The following is a 17,366-nucleotide window of genomic DNA, read 5'->3' on the forward strand; positions in this document are numbered from 1 at the left end:
TAGGACCATCAAGGGAGAAGAGTATGAGTGGAATGTGGGACCCTATCCAGAGAAGCAGTGGCATCAGAGATGGAGGCAGATATGAGGACATGGAGAGATAGAGCAGCTGAGGATTCCAGACTCATGGAAAGAGAAAGACTGAGTGTTTGAGGCCAGCAGGCAGGCTTGCAGAATGTGCCCATTGGTTGTTTAAATTATTATATATTCCTGAGTGCTTGTGTGTATATCCACCGCCCCCAAAACAAATGATGACGCACAGAGGAGATTGTAATCATTGCAATGAAATGATGAGTGTAAAACTGATGTTCTCCCATGTAAACTATCACTCAATTCACAATAAAAACTAAAATAAGAAAAAAAGAATGGTTCGACAAACTTTGGTAATACACATAATGGAATATTACACAACAATGAAATATAAAGATGAAGCTGCAAAACACCTCACAACATGGATGTACCCGGAGGGCATTATGTGGAGTGAAATGACTTAATCATTAGTCACAAAAGAACAAAGTCTGTATGAGACCAATGTTGTGAAAAGTTTCCTGTGATAAAATCAGCCATCTATGATGGTTATGGGAAATTACTGACAGCTAGAGAGCAGATGCATGTTACCGTGGTGAGGAGGCAGGCAGTATACAAGAGGGAGGTCAGCAGAGGGAAGATGAAGGTAGGGGGAGATGCCGGGAGGGATGCAGTAGTTAAAGTGAACAGAGGTAAATACTGTTAACTGATGATACATGGAGGGGATTGCAGTCATTGTAATGAAGCAAATACATGCTTTGTTGAATGAAAATTTGATGCTCTATCTGAAACCTTCACTTAATTTACAGCAAAAGTTTAAAAAAGAAAAATCAAGTTTTTGAAAAAGGCGATTTAGAAACATGTTGACATTAAATGCTGTGGAGTTGGCTCAGCGACCCTGAACAGGGTTTCTGAGGAGCAGCTGGTGGGTTTCACCAGGACTTGTGGGAATTAAATGCGGAGAAGGATCCAAATCCCACACGCTAGACAGCACCCTTAGTGGGTCCCATCTCACTGGGACCCTGTCCTCACCCATGGGTGAGGCTCGAGAGGCGGTCAGCACCCCATCCCTCCAGTTCCCCCCACCTCTGGGTACACTGTGGCCAGCTGGCCCCCATACCTTCCTTCAGCAAGTCAGTGATATCAGCCTGGTACCGGTTCCCCACGCGGATCTCCCCTTTATCGGCCAGCAGGGTCTTCTGCTGGGGGTCATAGACTAGAGAATAGAAGAAGAAATCCTGAAAAACACCACACAAGACAGAGTAGGTTAGCACGTGCCAGCAGGCACAGAAGTGTCCTTGCCCAGGACACGTCCAGGGAGTCTGGGGGACCAAAGGTCCACAAGCTCCCAATGCCCTGTATGCAAAGCCCCACGGTGTGGGGTGAAGAGGGGAAGCGGGGGTTACTGTGGGATGGCAGACTAGGGGGGCGAGGGCTCCAGAAATGTCTGCCGTCAGTTCAAGGCTAGGGAACAGGAGACACAAAGCCTGCTGCACTGCCTTCCGAAGCCACAATTTCACTGAAAGCAGCCCAGACACCCCGGAGGTAAGGCAACAGGGAGGGCTGTGTAGGACCCAAGCCGTCCACCTGCAGAGGGCGCTGCACCCACCAGTGAAGACCCTCTGTGCCCCACCCACATTTTTAAGTGGCATTTTCACTGTCTGCACATCTGCCACTCTCACTGGCCTCTATTTGGCCTCTTCTTGATTCTTTTTTAGTGCTTTATCCAAATTTTACCCTAGTTCTCCCTCTACCAATCTGAAAGCTGCCAGCTGTCTCCATTCTCAGGGGCTACCTCTGAAACGTCCTGAGCGCTGACAGGCACTAGCGCCACCTGCTGACAGAACACACACTGCTCACAGGGCCTTCTCCAGGCCCCTTTCACATTTGAATCCCCCGTTTCCTTGTTAAAATTTATGAAATACACAGATTTTCTATTCCACCAGCCAAGGTTTTAGTGGGTCTGGTGTTGTGTGTTGTTGCTGTTGACACTGTGGCACCATTGTGCTACGATTTTTCCTGTGTTTGTGAGAACCCCATTTGTGAGGACATTGTGAGGCTAGCTGGCAGGCTCCCCACGCAGATTTCACACCACATAAGAGCTCACTGGAAAAGGTGTTCATGCAGCAGCCTGTGTCTCCATCACTACAGAAATACGAGCACCCTCAACAATCGTGTAAACCACGCTCTTTTGCGCACAAGTGTCTTTCCATGTCTCAGATATATTTCTGCATCATCACTTTCACTGACTGCAAAGAGTTTCCCTGTGAGGGTCTGCCACTGGGGGCCTTTCTCCAACGCCAGTCATCATCATCCAGTCTGCAGCCTCTGTTGTGGCTGGACAGGGTCTCCATGCTCCTGCCCACCTCTGGGCACACACACTACCTGGAACCTTTCCCTGCCCTTCCTTGGGTGAGTCCTCATTTTGAAGGCTAATAATAGGCACAGTTTCTTCACTCTGAGTTAGGACCATAGGAACAGGTCCACAGCACCAACGGGTCACTCTCATTACTGCCAGCTCACCATCCGTCTCCCTATCCATCCATCTCTCCAAGTCATTGTCTCCCTATCTACTAACCACCATATGGCCAATCGCCCACCCACTGCCAGCTAGTCCACGGTATGCCCATCCATCCATCCATCCATCTGTCCGTGCCCTACTAACAATGTCTACAATGAGTTGGGCTCTGTGTGTGAGGTGAGGGCTACGATCCTGCACAGGAAGTGGTGGTCTCTCCATGCCATAGACCTTCTAGTCTCATTTGGAGCCAGACACTAGAAGGCAGTCAGAATTCCCTGTGATGAGTGTCCCAATGGGGAAACATGAGGCAGTAGGAGGGCTACAGGAAGAGTTGAACGGGGCTCACGGAGGTCCCTCTAGATGTGGGTGCTGAGGATTCCAGTTCCCCACAGAGTGAGTGTGCTTTCTCACAAAGCCCCAGAGAGAGAATGCTGGTGGAACCCCAGGGTCTTACAGGGAGGCAGCTCTTCCCGAGTAGCCTGGAGCTTGTTGGACAGAGGAGAAGGGTTGCTGATGGGAATCTTGGGGCCACAAAGACCCCACCATGGTTTGCAGGGCACACCTTCCCCCTTATCTAACCCTTATACATCCCTCTTGAGAACAGAAGGGCTCCAAGTGTGAGAGACCATATGCAGCCATTTCCCACAATACCCTTAGTGCAGGGGCTTCAGTCAAGGCCACACTGAGGAGGTTTCTAGTGGTCCCAACTCAGGTAAGGGAAAGGGTCCTGACATCTAGGGTATAAAGCCCCCACCTCCCGACACACACACACACACACACACACACACACACACACACAAACACACACACAGAGCTAGACCACCAAAGCTGGCAGTGTGGGCTGTGCTGGCCCTCCCAGTTCCTCAGGCCACCACAGGCTGGTCCACACAGGACGGAGCCTGGGTGTCTGGCCCAGATGAACAAACATCACACGGGCAGCTGGAATAAGATGACCCTAACTTCTCACAGATGGATGAGGCCCAGGGCAGTGGTGGCCCCAGAGGCCTGAGGACAAGGTGCCATGAGCCTTGGCTTCCAGAACTCGCTGGCCCAGGTGCTCACAGGACCAAGGAGTTTGGTTCAATGGCCCAAGTGTCCAGCATCAATCCCAGAATGCCCGTCAGTCTCCTGGATGCAGTCCTGAGTTGGCCTCCCATCTGATGAGAAACAGCAGCCCCACATCCTCTGTGAGGTCACAGGAGTTCCATCCCCCAACTCAAAGCAGACGTGCATCAACTCCACACGACCCTCCAGATGGGAGCCAAGGAGTACCCCCACCCAAGTGCCCTCCTCCTCGGGGAGAGGTGTGGGAATCCCATGCCCGGTGTTCTGAAAGGGCCAACACCAGCACACAGAACAGCAGTGAGGTCAATAAGGAGGGTGCTGAGGACAGTGACCACGTGACCCTGGTCCCCGCCCCACAGGTCAGCCTGGCTCAGGGACCTCGGGCCTCACCTCCCGTTCCAGGTAGGACTTGAGTGACTCAGTCTCATTGAGTAACGTGACGCTGCACTTGCCCCTGGAAGAGACAGGTGGGCATTAGGGTCATTAGGGTGGGCATGCAGTGCTCGTGCGGTCAGCGGCTCAGAGCGGCGGCCTACAGCCCCACCTGATGTGAGTGGCAGGCAGAGACTCCAGCTGTCGTGACAGGAAGAGCTCCCGGTGCCGTAGCTGGTGTTTGACTTTCTCGGGCAGGTCCACGATCTCTGGGTTCTCAAGCTCCTCCTCCATCTCCCCTGCAGACAGAGGCCCCGGCCCCCGGTTCACACCAGGTGGCAAGGGAGGAAGGGAGGAAGGGAGGGACCCCTGGGTGGGCAGCTGGGGACTAGGGCGTGTCGGTCTCACCCCTGTGGGCAGTCCTGAAGGCCGCTACGTGTGCACCACACATGGCCCAGCAGGACGCCTGGACGCAGCTACAGTGGGCCCCACCTGTCCCTGCCCCCACCACCTCTACAGGTACTGACTCAGCACAGGGCTGGCAGGGCTCACTTACCTTCCTCATCATTCTCCGACCCAGGACCGGATTTATAGCACACTGACAGGGCTGGACAACAGAGAAACACGCCCATGCAGAGGTCAGGAGAACACCCCAGGACCATGACTGTACATCCAGCGGGTGGAGATGGGGCAGAAAATGGGGCCTGGGACAGCTCATACGGGAGACCCACAGGGTGCTGTGGGTTCAGGACACCACCCCGAACTCCATGCTGGCCCTTAGACGCTCAGTTCCCCCGCCTCTCTGCCCTCCTGGTCCTGGATGTCCCTCTGCTGACCCCTTGTGGTGGCTTCAGGAAGTAGCCTTCAGAGAGCGACTGAGGCAGGGCAAGCTGAAGACAAGAGAGCACACTCACCTGCCAAGGGCAGCCTTGCTGGGCCCCAGGTGCCCCGAGTGTCCACGTGACCAAGGCCAGGGACAGCCATCACTCTGCATTCTCAGAGTCTTGGGGTGCCCACCCACAGGGTCAACTTGAACAGGGACCCCTGCACACAGCCCTAGGGAGTCTGAACCTGACCCTGGGACTAAGCAAGGGCTCGACAGATGAGGTCTCGGGCCCCAAGTGAGGACAAGGTGTGGACAGGTGTGGCCCCGCCCCAGGCTGCACTTCATTTGGCTGCATCCTGCCAGTCCTCTCTCCCATTGGCCGGGAGCCCTGCTCAGGGGCTGCCATCTGACTCACCCAGGAGCCTGCATCCCATCCCTCAAGCCTTGGCCAAGCCGGTCAGCTAAACTTTGGCCCCACCCCTAGGATTTCCTGGTCCCTCTCCATTAAGTGCTGCACCTGACATACAGATACATGCATGTACATACCTGGAAATGCACATATGCATCCAGCATGACACACACAAAGATACACATACGCAAACACCACAGATACACGCATGCACCCAACACAAACACACAAACATACACACACACACACACCCAGTATACAGACACAGACACACACATACCTGACACACACATATACAAAGCACATACACCACACATGTACAGACATGCAGTTGACACATAAAGAGATACACAAAGCCACATGTATACATGTTTAACACATAAACACAGATATTGTTGTTGTTATGTGCTGTTGTGTCAGTTCCAACTCGTGGTGGTGGTGGTGGTTCTGTGCCGTGGAGTTGGTTCCACCTCACAGCGACCCTGTACAGGGTTTCTAAAGCTATAAATCTTTACGGGGGCAGAATGCCTCATCTTTCTCCAGCAGAACAGCTGGTAGTTTCGAACTGCTGACCCTGAGCTTAGCAGCCTGATTTGTAATCACTATGCTACCAGAGCGACCCTGTATAGTGTTCCACACAGAATGCACCCACAGACACATATACCCACATACACTGACACAAAACACACATGCACACACAGACACACAGAACATAGATATACATATACACACCAGCAGACATAGAGACATGCACAGACATATACATATATACACACAGGCATTCACACGCATGCAGACAGGTGGCACAGCCTGTGTGCACAGAACATTCCTCCAGAGGGACCTCTCATAGCGACTTTTCCAGGGATGGGCTGGGATGCTCTGACAGGCCCCTGGGAGCTCACTGCTGACCGCCCTCCTAGGGTACCTTACTGCTGACCACCCTCCTAGGGTACCGCCGCTCCTGTCCCCCCAGATCTGACATAGCCCTCTGGAAAAATCTGTCCTGCTTGTTCCCTCCCAGAACTCCAGCCCCAAGTCCAGATCGTACTGGGCTCCTCCGGCCCCATGGACACAGCAGCCAGCTGGAATCAGGCCTGCAGTGTGCCAGGAGTGACAGGCACACTTACCAGTAACCAATGGGCCCAAAGAGGCAACTGTCAGAACCAGTCAACACAGTACTGGCCTGCTCCCTTGTAGCAGGGCCCAAACGGCATTCCTGCCCAGCACAGGCTAGACCTCAGTCCACCCCTGCAGGGCTCTGGCCACAGCCTGCCCCTCAGACCCACATGGAGTGTGGGCCCACGACTCTTTTCTCAGTCCCCATGGGGAGGGGCAGCAGTCTGGAACCACCATGCCCCACCTGATGCTCCCTTGGTATCACAGCCGCTAATGCCCTGTCACAGGAGACACCTACAAGGCCCACACTGTCCCTAAAGCAGTCAAGCAGGAAGGCCTAGGCATGCCACTTTCTTGGGAGCTGGCGCCAGTGTAGGGCTGCAGGGTGCATCCCAAGGCCCCTGAGGCCAGCCGCACAGCCTGACTTAGCCCCAGGAAGATGCAGCCCCAGCCCCACACCTCCCGGAACTCATTCTTCGCCTGGACACCTCTGCGCTGGACCTGGGGGGCTGGCAGTAGCCACCTGCCTCATTCACTGACCCCAGCCCCACAGCCCCTGGCTCAGGCAGATGTGTGCCCGGCTAAAGTTCACCCTGAGGGATTCCGGTCAGCGTTCTAGGTCCCCACCCTGCAGCACCCTCTCCTCTGCCATTGGGGTTCCCATGTGGAGGGAGAGAGGCCCCAAGTGGAAATAGAGTTGCTCAGAAGACCCCGAGTCAGTCTTCTGTAGACTTAGCGGTGAGTTGTACCCCACGGAAAGAGGGGGCTGCCTTTTTGCAAACAACGTTCAGAATATAATGAAGGCATTCTGGTACTATATCCACAAGTAAATCATCTGTGGGTCCTCAGCCCAAGGCCAAGGTCTCACCTCAGGGAGTCTGATGGAGTTGGAGGCTTCCAAAATGAGTTTTATTAAAAGGAGACTCCTGGAGACTCCCCTACCAGGGGCTGGGGGAGGTCACAGAGAAAAGCCCAGAGAAGACAGAAGGGGTCATCAGCAGAACCAGGTCTTGAAGGGTCTACATACAGCCAGGCCTGCCTGCCACCCACCCACCCAGGCCCAGACTCACTCGCGTGCTTGTCGGCCAGGGCAATGAGCGTGCTCGAGATGTCCCTTCGTCTGTAGAAACACACCACCTTGGCCTCCACGTTCCCGTTGGCCGTCTGCAATAGCAAGGTGGGTGTCTGAGCACACACGGGGGCCCCACACGCAAGGAGTGGACGTGTGGAGCCCATAGGGAGCCGTGGTCCAGGACATGGGACATGTCCACCCTTCCTCACACCTCCGCAAGAATACGGAGGACCCAGCCCAATTCCTGGGAATCCCATCACCTCAACCCCTGATCCACCCCCAGCAAGTCCCCCACAGGTGGGCCCAGAGGAGCAGGGCAATGGCAGCAATGCCGCCCCTCATGACTGGACTAGCAGTGGACCTGGGATGGACATCACTGGAGAATGGGGCTGCACGCTCCCCTCAGGCCTCGTGCTATAGCAGCTATTGATTACAACCAGGAGCTGACACCCAGCTACTCCCGAGGCATGTTGGCAGTAGGGCTCAGCAGGAACCTCCCTCTGTCTTTAGCCAACCGTGTCACTACGGTACCAGGAGAACAGCTACACCGACAACAGCTAGCTGCTGGGCCTTCTCCCTCAACCAGCCAAGCATGGGTCTGGACAGAGACGTATCTTTGGTTTGTATCTCATGAAAAACAGACACGCAACTTCAAAGCCAGAACTCATACATCAGCCTAGCTCACAACAACCAAAAGGCAGAACTCAGCCAAGTGCCCATCGGCTTAAGAGTGGGTAAAGGAGAGGCAGCCCACTCCTTCCAAGAAGGGAACGGCAGTGTCGGTGCATGCTGCAACATAGGTGAACGTGGAGACCACTGATGTGCAGGCTCCAAAATGTGCAAATGCCGAAGTTTACAACAGGTCACCAGGCATGGGGGCGAAGTAGGAAGTGATTGATGGGGGGACAGAAATGACACCACACTAGGACTATAATTAAGGTCACCAAATTGTACACGTAAAAATGGTGAAAACAGCAAATCTATTCTTATATATTTATTTCAGCACAATTTTGTTTTAATGAGAAAAGCCCCTCTCGTGAACGCCAATACCAGAATCCAGTCATCAGGGGCCAACTGTGCATGTGCAGGCCTAGAGGTAAACGCCAGTCATGTGCCTGGGGGATAGGACATTCCAGCAGCTAACAGATACGTCAGGGGAACAAGAGGCAACACAGATTCAGGGACGGCGCTGGAAGATTTTTGTTTTTAAATTAACACAGGTTAAGAAATTCTTAAAAATGCAAGAATTCTATTCTCATCTCTTTAATGTATTACCATTTACAGCCTGAAATAAAATTACCTTGAAGAAAGGTATTTGGCTCTTAGTTGTTCAATTCGCTTAGGCCACGACTTTTTCCGTCTGACTCAGGAGCTTTCCACAAATTAGAAACACAGTCAACTCTGTCATTTCAAAATTTCACAAGAAACAAATCTGTGGATACCACCAGTGACAACCATCCCGGTCTACTAGGAGAAAATAGAGAATCTTTCTATGTTCCTATCAGCTATCAAAACAGCTACCTTTACTGGAACGACGTTTGAAGTCAGTGAGGGCTAAATGTTTTTTGTTTTTTTTTAAGTTTATCAAAAGGTTTGTTATAGACGAGCCAATATCTTAGTCTTTCAGTCACTGATCCTAGGTCAGAAAGTACCTCCTAGAAAACACGTTACATGAACTCTTCTGGGCATAAAACAGGTGACAACAAATGCCCATGAATCTCTAGTAGACCAGTCTGGGCCCCAGAGCAACATGAAACAAGACAACAACTGCCAAGATTCTTAAATCTTATTTCAGTTACTAAGCCCTATGGCCTTTGCCCATTTCCCCCACGCCTGTCTGTAGGATCTGTAGTAATGGCGCTGTGGGTTCATGCGCTGGACTACAAGGTTAGTTTGAACTGCAAGGTCGGCGGTTCAAGCTCATCTGCACTCCTCTGAAATCCTACACAGGGTTGCTATGGGTTGGAATCGTCACTTAACAACAACTAAACAACTCTCGACAATGGCCAGCTGCACCTCCACCCTCTCCAAAGGGGGGTCTCCACTGAGTAGGGCAGAGGTTCAAAAATTTCTTCCCCAGCTGGACGCCAAGGCCACACATCCCAATCCCTAGGAGACAGACAGCTAACCACGTGACCCTCCTCCATCTATACCCACCCAGCTCCGGTCTCAGCCTTGGCCCAAGGGGCTGCCTCTTCCAGTGTCTGCTCTACAGCTTTCATCTACCAGGTCCTGCTGCCCAGACAGGCCCTCCCCTTGGTCCCACTTTTTTTGTTTTTTAATGTTTTATTGTGAATTATGTGATAGTTTACATGGGAGAACATTAGTTTTACATTCATCCTATCGTATATCGTTTCATTGCCATGGTTACAATCCCCTCTATGCATCATCAACCAACCAAAGGGTATACCCTACAATCCTTCCCCCATCGGTCATCAGCACATAGTCCCTCTCCCTCTCTGGATCTAAAGTCCCCAGCTGCTCCATCGCTCCACGTCATCATCTCTGGCTTCATTTCAGACATCACTGCTTCTCTGGGTAGGGTCCCGCTCTCCGCTCTTCTCCCTTGATGGTCCCAGGGACCTCCGCGCCTGGACTGAAAAGTCAATCACTCCCCTCCTTGCTATAAAACATCTACCCTTACATTTCCAACCCTCACAATCAGTCCTGATAACAATTATTCACTATTGTATCACAAGAGACCCATCCGCATTTCATTGCATCAGCCCCGCCTAGACAGATTGGATACCGCTCAGTGGAGATTCTACCTTCCTCCAGGCCCTCTGGATCTAGGCTCCCTCGCTTGGTCCCACTTTCTGTGCTGTGGCTCCCACTTTGTCCCGGCCCCGCCAGCTCCCACTGTGGGCTCCTTCCATCCTGCAGCTCAGCTCTCTCACCTTCAACAGCCTTTTTTTGTGTGTGAAACACTGGCTTTCCATACCATAAAGACTTAATTTCCCCTGGAAACAATGTAACTGTTGTCGTTAAATGCATTTGAGTTGGTTTCAACTCATAGCAACCCTGTGTAGGGTTTCCAAGGAGCGACGGGTTGGTGAGGTTTGAATTGCCGACCTTGGGGTTCAAACGGACATTACATTACCCTACAGCACCACACCAGGACTCCACACACACCTGAAGTCAACAGCCGACAGAAAAGATTCAGCACATGATTTCTAAAGTCCACAGAAGCCAAGAACCGTGGGGACGGGGCAGGGAAAGGGCTTCATGGTCCACCCAGTACTCTGCTGACTGCTCAATTCTAGCATTTCCTTAATTTCTAAATGAAGATGGTTAAAAATAAATCAAGTTTAACTAGAATAGTAATATCTGAGAACAGAAAAGCAGACCCCAGCCCAAAATGCAATATGATAGGCGTTATGCTTTCTTAAAAAACAAACTTTATTTTTAGAGCAGTTTTACATTTACAGAGAAGTTGTGGAGGAAACACAGACAGCTCCCATATACCCCCAGCGCACACTCAGCCACCCCGTATTATCAACATTGTACATTAGGGTTAGGCCAATATCAACATACTGTTATTACCAAAGCTACTCTTCATTTGGACTCTGGACTGTGCTCCACAAGATCTCACCAGCTGCCCCTCGGAACCTCACACAGGACTGCTGAGTCAGGACGCACCCGATGGCACTTCACAACTCTCCACTCAGAAGGTCTGAGCTCTTGTCTGACATGCCTACTGTGCCACCAGGATCCCACCAAGAACCCCACAAGACCTGAGCTGTCCATCTCTCTACATGACCGGATGACCTGGCCATGTTCCAGACTTTCCTCGGGTTTGATGACCTGGGTGCTTCTGCGGAATTGGCCCTCCACACTGGGGTGCTGTGTGGTTTTCACAGCTAGAAAGGGGCTCTGGTCTTAGGAAGGGAGGGGGTTTACTCATCACATTGTAGGTGTTGTTTTGGCCCACTGGCCGGTTTCCCCACCGTAAAGTCATACTCCCCTCCACACTGGGCTCCTACAACGCAGCAACATTAATTATGTGGAATTCTTCTGCACCAGAGATTCGTCTCTTCCCTGCCATTTATTTATTGATTCAATCATACGTTTACGTTATGTGGACTCATGGGTAAATCACCAAGACCTTTATTCATTTTGGAGCCCACACTGACCCAGAGATGGCCACTATGCACAACCCCATCATTAGGGGGTAAAACATCACTTATTTCAAATCCAAGATTGTCTTTTCAAGGTAGCATGTTATTGTTGTTAAGTGCTGTTGAGTCAGTTCTGACCCATAGCAACCCTGCATAGGGTTTCTAAGGAGCAGCTGGTGAACTTGAACTGCGGACCTTGCAGTTCAGCTTTGCAGTCTGGCACATTTAACCCACAGCGCCACCCCAGGACTCCAAGATAGCATGTGCACAGTATAAAATGTCAGAGGCTTGGGAAACTGAGAACAGACAGACAATCATCCCCTTTCCCTGTCCAGCACTTCCAAATCTATCAGAAGTTTTCTTCCAAACAACATTCTGTACTGCCTGGCTTTTCAACGTTCAAACGTCACCACCAACAGCTCATTACAGAATCTAACCCCAACCCACAGCCACAGTCTCCTAATTCTAACTCCACCTTCAGTGTTTAGCATTGTGATCAGATAAATACGTAAAACGGCTGAGCCAACACTATGCTTAATACTCTTCCTTTCCCCCCCTTCCTTGTACAACTCTGTGTCCTGGGTTAACATTGTCTTGTTTTTTGTTTTTTTTTTCATTTGCTAAGTTTTCTACTATCTGCCTCTAATTCAGCGCTCAGCACAAAGTCGAGAGACTAAGAATCGCTGGTCCGCGGAGATGCTGCCCTCCTGAGTGGAGGTCCTACGTCTGCCATCCTGGGTGACTGTCTGCTTCCTAGGCATATACTTCCCCGGCTCAGTGGGATTCCTGAGATAGTTAGGGGTAAATGTCCAAGTCTGAAAACGTCTTTAGTCCCCACTTCCGTATGCTGAGAGCCATCTAGCTGGGTATAAACTCATGGGCTGAAAGCAAATCTTCTTCATAATTTTGAGCTCAAAGACTTCTCATCTCCAAAACCATTGTTCCAAATGCGTATCAGCAGTTTGAATCTTGATGCTTTGTTCATCTCTCAAACCATTTACATTTTCATCTCATATGCTCAGAAACTTAAAAAGTATGAATCTATAGATTCAATTGTTTCCATTCGGAGAGGTTTTCTTCATTCTTAAGCCATTTCTTCTTCCCATTGACAAGGTCTTTGCTTTCATGCCAGGCCATCGTTAGGGACCACCGAGTTGGCTCCTACTAAGCGGATGCCGGTCTATCAGACGGATTTTCTGATTTTCGTTCTCTCCCTCCTGTTGCTGTTGAGAGCCACTGAGTCGGTCCTGACCCATAGCAACACTGTGGAGGGGGTATCTAAGGAACAGCTGGTGAGTTTGAACCACCGACCTTGTGGTACAAACAGAATTTGTGGTCGAGTGCTAACCCTACACCAGGACTTTCTTACTCGGTGTTTTTCTCATTTCTGGGTGATAGCCTCAACTTTATCTTCTAATACTTTCATTCTATATTTTATTTCTAAATCGTCTTTTATTCCACGGGCTGCTCCTCATCCCCTGAACACCCCCATTGTTTACAGCACCCTAATCATGCTTCATCTGTACATTTTTGTGGTGGTTTTAGGTCCCTTTTTACCTCCTGGTTCCTTTTAGCCTTTGTCACTTATTCAAGTTGAAAGCCCATCTCAGGCATCTCATGACTCTTGGCTGCTATTTAGGAGTGAGCTGCCTCATAGCTGAGCGTTGAGTGCAAGGAAGGGTAGGCCGAAGGATGGCTTCTTCATCCAGCCAGGGCGCACACCATTGTCATTCTTCTGGGGAGGCTCCGTTCCCGCCCCCCACCCCACCTCCCCAACCAAGTCTCAATGGTTCTGGTCTAGTTTTCCTGAGAGAAGTGTCCCAATGTCATCTGGACGGGAGCAGGCTGACCATCAGAGTCTAGGAGCTCAAGGGCAGGGCATGGGGATGGTCCCTTAGAGGTGGGCCCCCATCTTCAGATCAGACCCCCATCTTCAGCTCCTGCCTCCCCTGGTGCTCTGAGTCCAGGTAGGGAAGGAACAGGGTCAGCTGATTTAGGGGAGGGTCCTGGTCAATTTGACCCCACAAAACGTCCAGTCCTTTGTTGTGTTCATAGCTCCACCTCTGTCCACTCTGCTAATGGTGCCAAGGCCCCAAACCCTCCAAGGCCACACAGTTCCGCTTCCTTCCTCAGGGTTCTGGCAGCACCAAGCCCAGGGCAGCAGTGTCCCCTAATGGGCAGTCTGTCACAGGACCTCCGGCCACCATGCCTGACCACCTGTTGTCTGCTCTGCCAGCCATGGGGTATGTGCAGCTAAGGCTGGGGTAGCACTTAGGGGATGAAACGGGTCCTCTGCTCACTATCACAAGGTCACAGCCAAGACCAGAACAAAGTGCCATGGTAAGTACAGCCGAAGGGGACATGTGGTGACCGTCCCTGGGTCAGCACAGCCATGGGCCATACAGTCTGAGATGCAGCCAAGTGGTGAGCCCTTAGGGAGGACTGTCCACATCCTGACCCTCGGAGCATGGTCAATGCTTAGTGGGGGCTAAATCTAACACAGAACCCTGGTGTGGAGTTGTAGGATAATCGCTGGATTTCTAACCACAAAATTGGCAGTTCAAACCCACCAGCTGTTCCTCAAAAACCCTACACAGGGTTGCTCTGAGTTGGAACTGACTTGATGGCACTTTAAACAACAATAAAAGTAAGTCTGACATAGCACCCCTGTCTTCAGCATCTCTTTGCTCTATTAGGTTCCCAAGAAACAAAGTCATCCCACCTCTTACGGTACCTGAGAAGACCACCCTACCTCTTGGGCCCACCCAGCATCGAGCAGTCAGAGTGATGAGACCTGCGCAGCCCCAGGTACGGCCTGAGTGAGGCTCTGGGGCCAGTCCCGGGCCAGGGAGAGGCAGTACCTTGTTGAGCTCCTCGATCCTTCGGATCAGGTACGGGTTGCTGGAAGAGTTCTCGAAGTAGACGTAGTCTGCAAAATCACAGAGAAGTAGTCAGCTGTGGCTAGACCTCTGATTCCAGTCCCCTCCCACCTCCCAAAGAGACCTGGGGCTGGGAGAGTCGTTTATGTGAGGACAGTACCCACTGGGGACAAAGTCTGATGGGGACCAGAGAGGCAGCGAGAGAGGCAACTTGGACAGGGTGGACACAGCCCAGAAGACCCCCACCTCGTATGTCCTGACATCAATGTTCTCCAGCTGGTCCTCTGGGGGAGGCAAAGGCACCCCAATATAACTACCTGGGACCTGTGGTCACCTCCCCATGTGGCACAGCTGACCCTGAAGGGGAGTGCACAGGTTTGTGTGTTTACACCAACAGCAGCTCCACACAAGTGGTTTCCAACACAACCAAAGCGTCTACAAAACAGTGACGGTCTCATCCACCAGCATAGAGGCACAGACAGGGGCACCCATCCCAGCCCTGGGAGGCCAGGGCACACCAGGAAGGTCAGTCTGGGAAGAGACGCACCTTTGCAATGGACAAGTCTGAAGTCCAAAGCAGACTTCCCCAAGTGAAGCCTGGGACCGGGTCAGCCACAGACCAACCAGGACCCTGAGCCAGAGTGACTCCCAGCAGGCAGGCAGTATGGACGGACAGGACAGGACAGCAAAGTCCCAGGGACCACAAACAGGAATAGGCCAAGAGAGCTCACCCATGGCCCCCAGAGGGGCCCACCTCTGCCACCTGGGTCCTGTGAAAGGGGTCTGCAGCCAGTGCATACCTGTCAGCACCTGCTCCCCACCAGGCTCCCCCTATAGCACCAAGAGCAAGGACAGATCAGCCACTGCTCTCCAAATAAGCCCCAGGAGGCTAAACACTCAACGAAAGAAGGAAAAAATGCCACCAGCATAGAGCTTCTTCAGGGTGATGGAACACTCATACAATAGTGTGAAAAACATACACTCAAAATGGGTGAATTTCACAACCTGCAAACACCTCAGCAGTCACTTAAAAAGGATCTCTAGGAACTGCGAAGGAGGTGGGACTTGATGGTGGTTAAGCTAGAAGCACAGTGAGGATCAACATCAACACAGAATATCGGACGAAGCAGGTTCAGTGGACGGTCCCAGAACACTGAACCACATATATAGGAATATTTAGAAAGTTTGAAGTCTTACAGCCAGTGGCATTTGTAGCAGAAGCAAGAAATTTAGTGCTTTCAGGGATCCACCAGCCTCAGAGGCTCCCAGAGCAGCCATCTTGGACAAGATGGAGCCAGGGGCGAGGATTGAGGATCAGAGCAGCCACGGACTGACACATGACAGAACCGCAGAGTTACAGGTGTGGACATCTTTTTTTTTTTTTTTTTTTTTTAATCTGTTCACTGGTCTCTCGCACTGGCTGCACACCTCCATTCTGGTGACTAGAAGGGGTGCCTGAGCGAGTGGACACCCCACCCCCACCCCCAGAGGGTTCTAGTACACATACGCACAGATCTCCTAAAAATTTAACAGAACAGTTGCCACGTGAAAGCACAGAGCAGCACAAAATGACACTGAACTGCTTATTACTAGGAAAAAGGCCCGAACGGGAATTGTGGACAGGCACAGGCAGACTAAAAAGGAAACAAGCCAAAAATTAAATCCTGAGTTACATCGTAACAGCCAACAGTGGCATTCTGAAGTTTCTCAGGAGGCCATGAAGGCAAGAAGCCAAAAGAGGACATTAAAGTCATACTCATATTTGGCCACAGATATATATATATATTTTTGTTGTTGTTGTTGTTGTTGTTGCTCTTCTCTCTTTTCTGCGATTATAGACTACAGCATCCAATCTGTCTTTTTTTGCTGTCGCTGCTGTGTTTTTTGGTCCCCTCATTACCTTTAGGGGGCTGTCTCCCTCCCTAACATTACCCAAGAAGAGACAGCAATTGCTGTCATATAGTCAGGCTACAATCACACCCAATAAGATCCCACAATCCAGGCAAGAACCAATACCAGCTGCCATACACCAGGTAGACAGCCAACACCTTTGAGTAATAAGAAGAGTGAAAACGGAAGCCCATCTCCTGATTACATCTACCTGGAGGTGATCAGAAAGCATTAAAAAATACCAAAATACACACCCATGTAAGTATTAAGACCACAGATAACCCCTGAATATGCCCAAAAAACAGAAGGAGACAACCATATCTTCACATGTCCAGAAACGAGATAAAGTGACTGAGGAAATGAGCTAGAAGTAGACCTACACTCCATACTGGAAGGTGGGCAGGCTTTGGAAATGCCAGAGAAGGGATTCAGAAAAATGATTATAAAATGTATCAAAACACTATACAATGGAGTTGAGAAAAAATAAGGAAGAAGTCAGGAAAGTACTACAGGTACAATCAAATAAGATAGATAGAGCACTGGAAACAATTCAAAACATACAGAAAGAGATCCAATCTATCAGTAATAAAATATCAGAAATGGAGAATACACTGAAAGGGCAAAGGAGTAGAAGTGAAGAGATGGAAGCCAGAACTAGTAATCTGAAAGACAAATCTCTCAATACTACCATGATAAAAGAGTAAGCAGAAAAAATGATCAAAAAAATCTGAAGAAGGTCTAAGATTCATGTTGGACAACATGAAAAAGAATAACTTAAGAATTATTAGCATTACAGAACAGGGAGAATCACACAAGTCCACAGAGGAGATGATAGTTAAAGAGCTTCTGGAAGATAATTTCCCTAACACCCTGAAAAGTGAAAAAATAAGCATTCAAGAAGCATAACGAACCCCAGGAAGGATAGACCCTAAAAGAAAATCACCAAGACATATAATAATCAAGCTCTTCAAAATCAAAGATAAGGAGACATTCCTGAAAGCAGCTAGGGAAAAGAGAAGTGTAACATACAAAAGCAAGTAAATCAGATTAAGCTCAGATCTCTCAACAGAAACC

General features: G+C 50.5%; 1 protein-coding gene across 1 annotated transcript in view; it reads right to left on the reverse strand.

Annotated features, from left to right (window-relative positions):
* MTA1 (metastasis associated 1) overlaps positions 1-15,137 on the reverse strand; it is a 37,595-nt gene extending 22,458 nt beyond the window's left edge. The window contains exons 1-8 of the mRNA XM_006839593.1: positions 15,134-15,137; positions 14,567-14,686; positions 14,385-14,452; positions 7,404-7,497; positions 4,539-4,589; positions 4,155-4,281; positions 4,001-4,064; positions 1,145-1,262 (exon numbers count right to left, since the gene is read on the reverse strand). Of these exons, the coding sequence (XP_006839656.1) occupies positions 1,145-1,262; positions 4,001-4,064; positions 4,155-4,281; positions 4,539-4,589; positions 7,404-7,497; positions 14,385-14,452; positions 14,567-14,686; positions 15,134-15,137 (646 nt within the window). The remainder of the gene's footprint in view (positions 1-1,144; positions 1,263-4,000; positions 4,065-4,154; positions 4,282-4,538; positions 4,590-7,403; positions 7,498-14,384; positions 14,453-14,566; positions 14,687-15,133) is intronic.
* Between the last annotated feature and the right edge of the window lie 2,229 nt (positions 15,138-17,366).

Source organism: Chrysochloris asiatica, unplaced genomic scaffold (assembly GCF_000296735.1).
Source record: "Chrysochloris asiatica unplaced genomic scaffold, ChrAsi1.0 scaffold00025, whole genome shotgun sequence".
NCBI lineage: Eukaryota > Metazoa > Chordata > Mammalia > Afrosoricida > Chrysochloridae > Chrysochloris > Chrysochloris asiatica.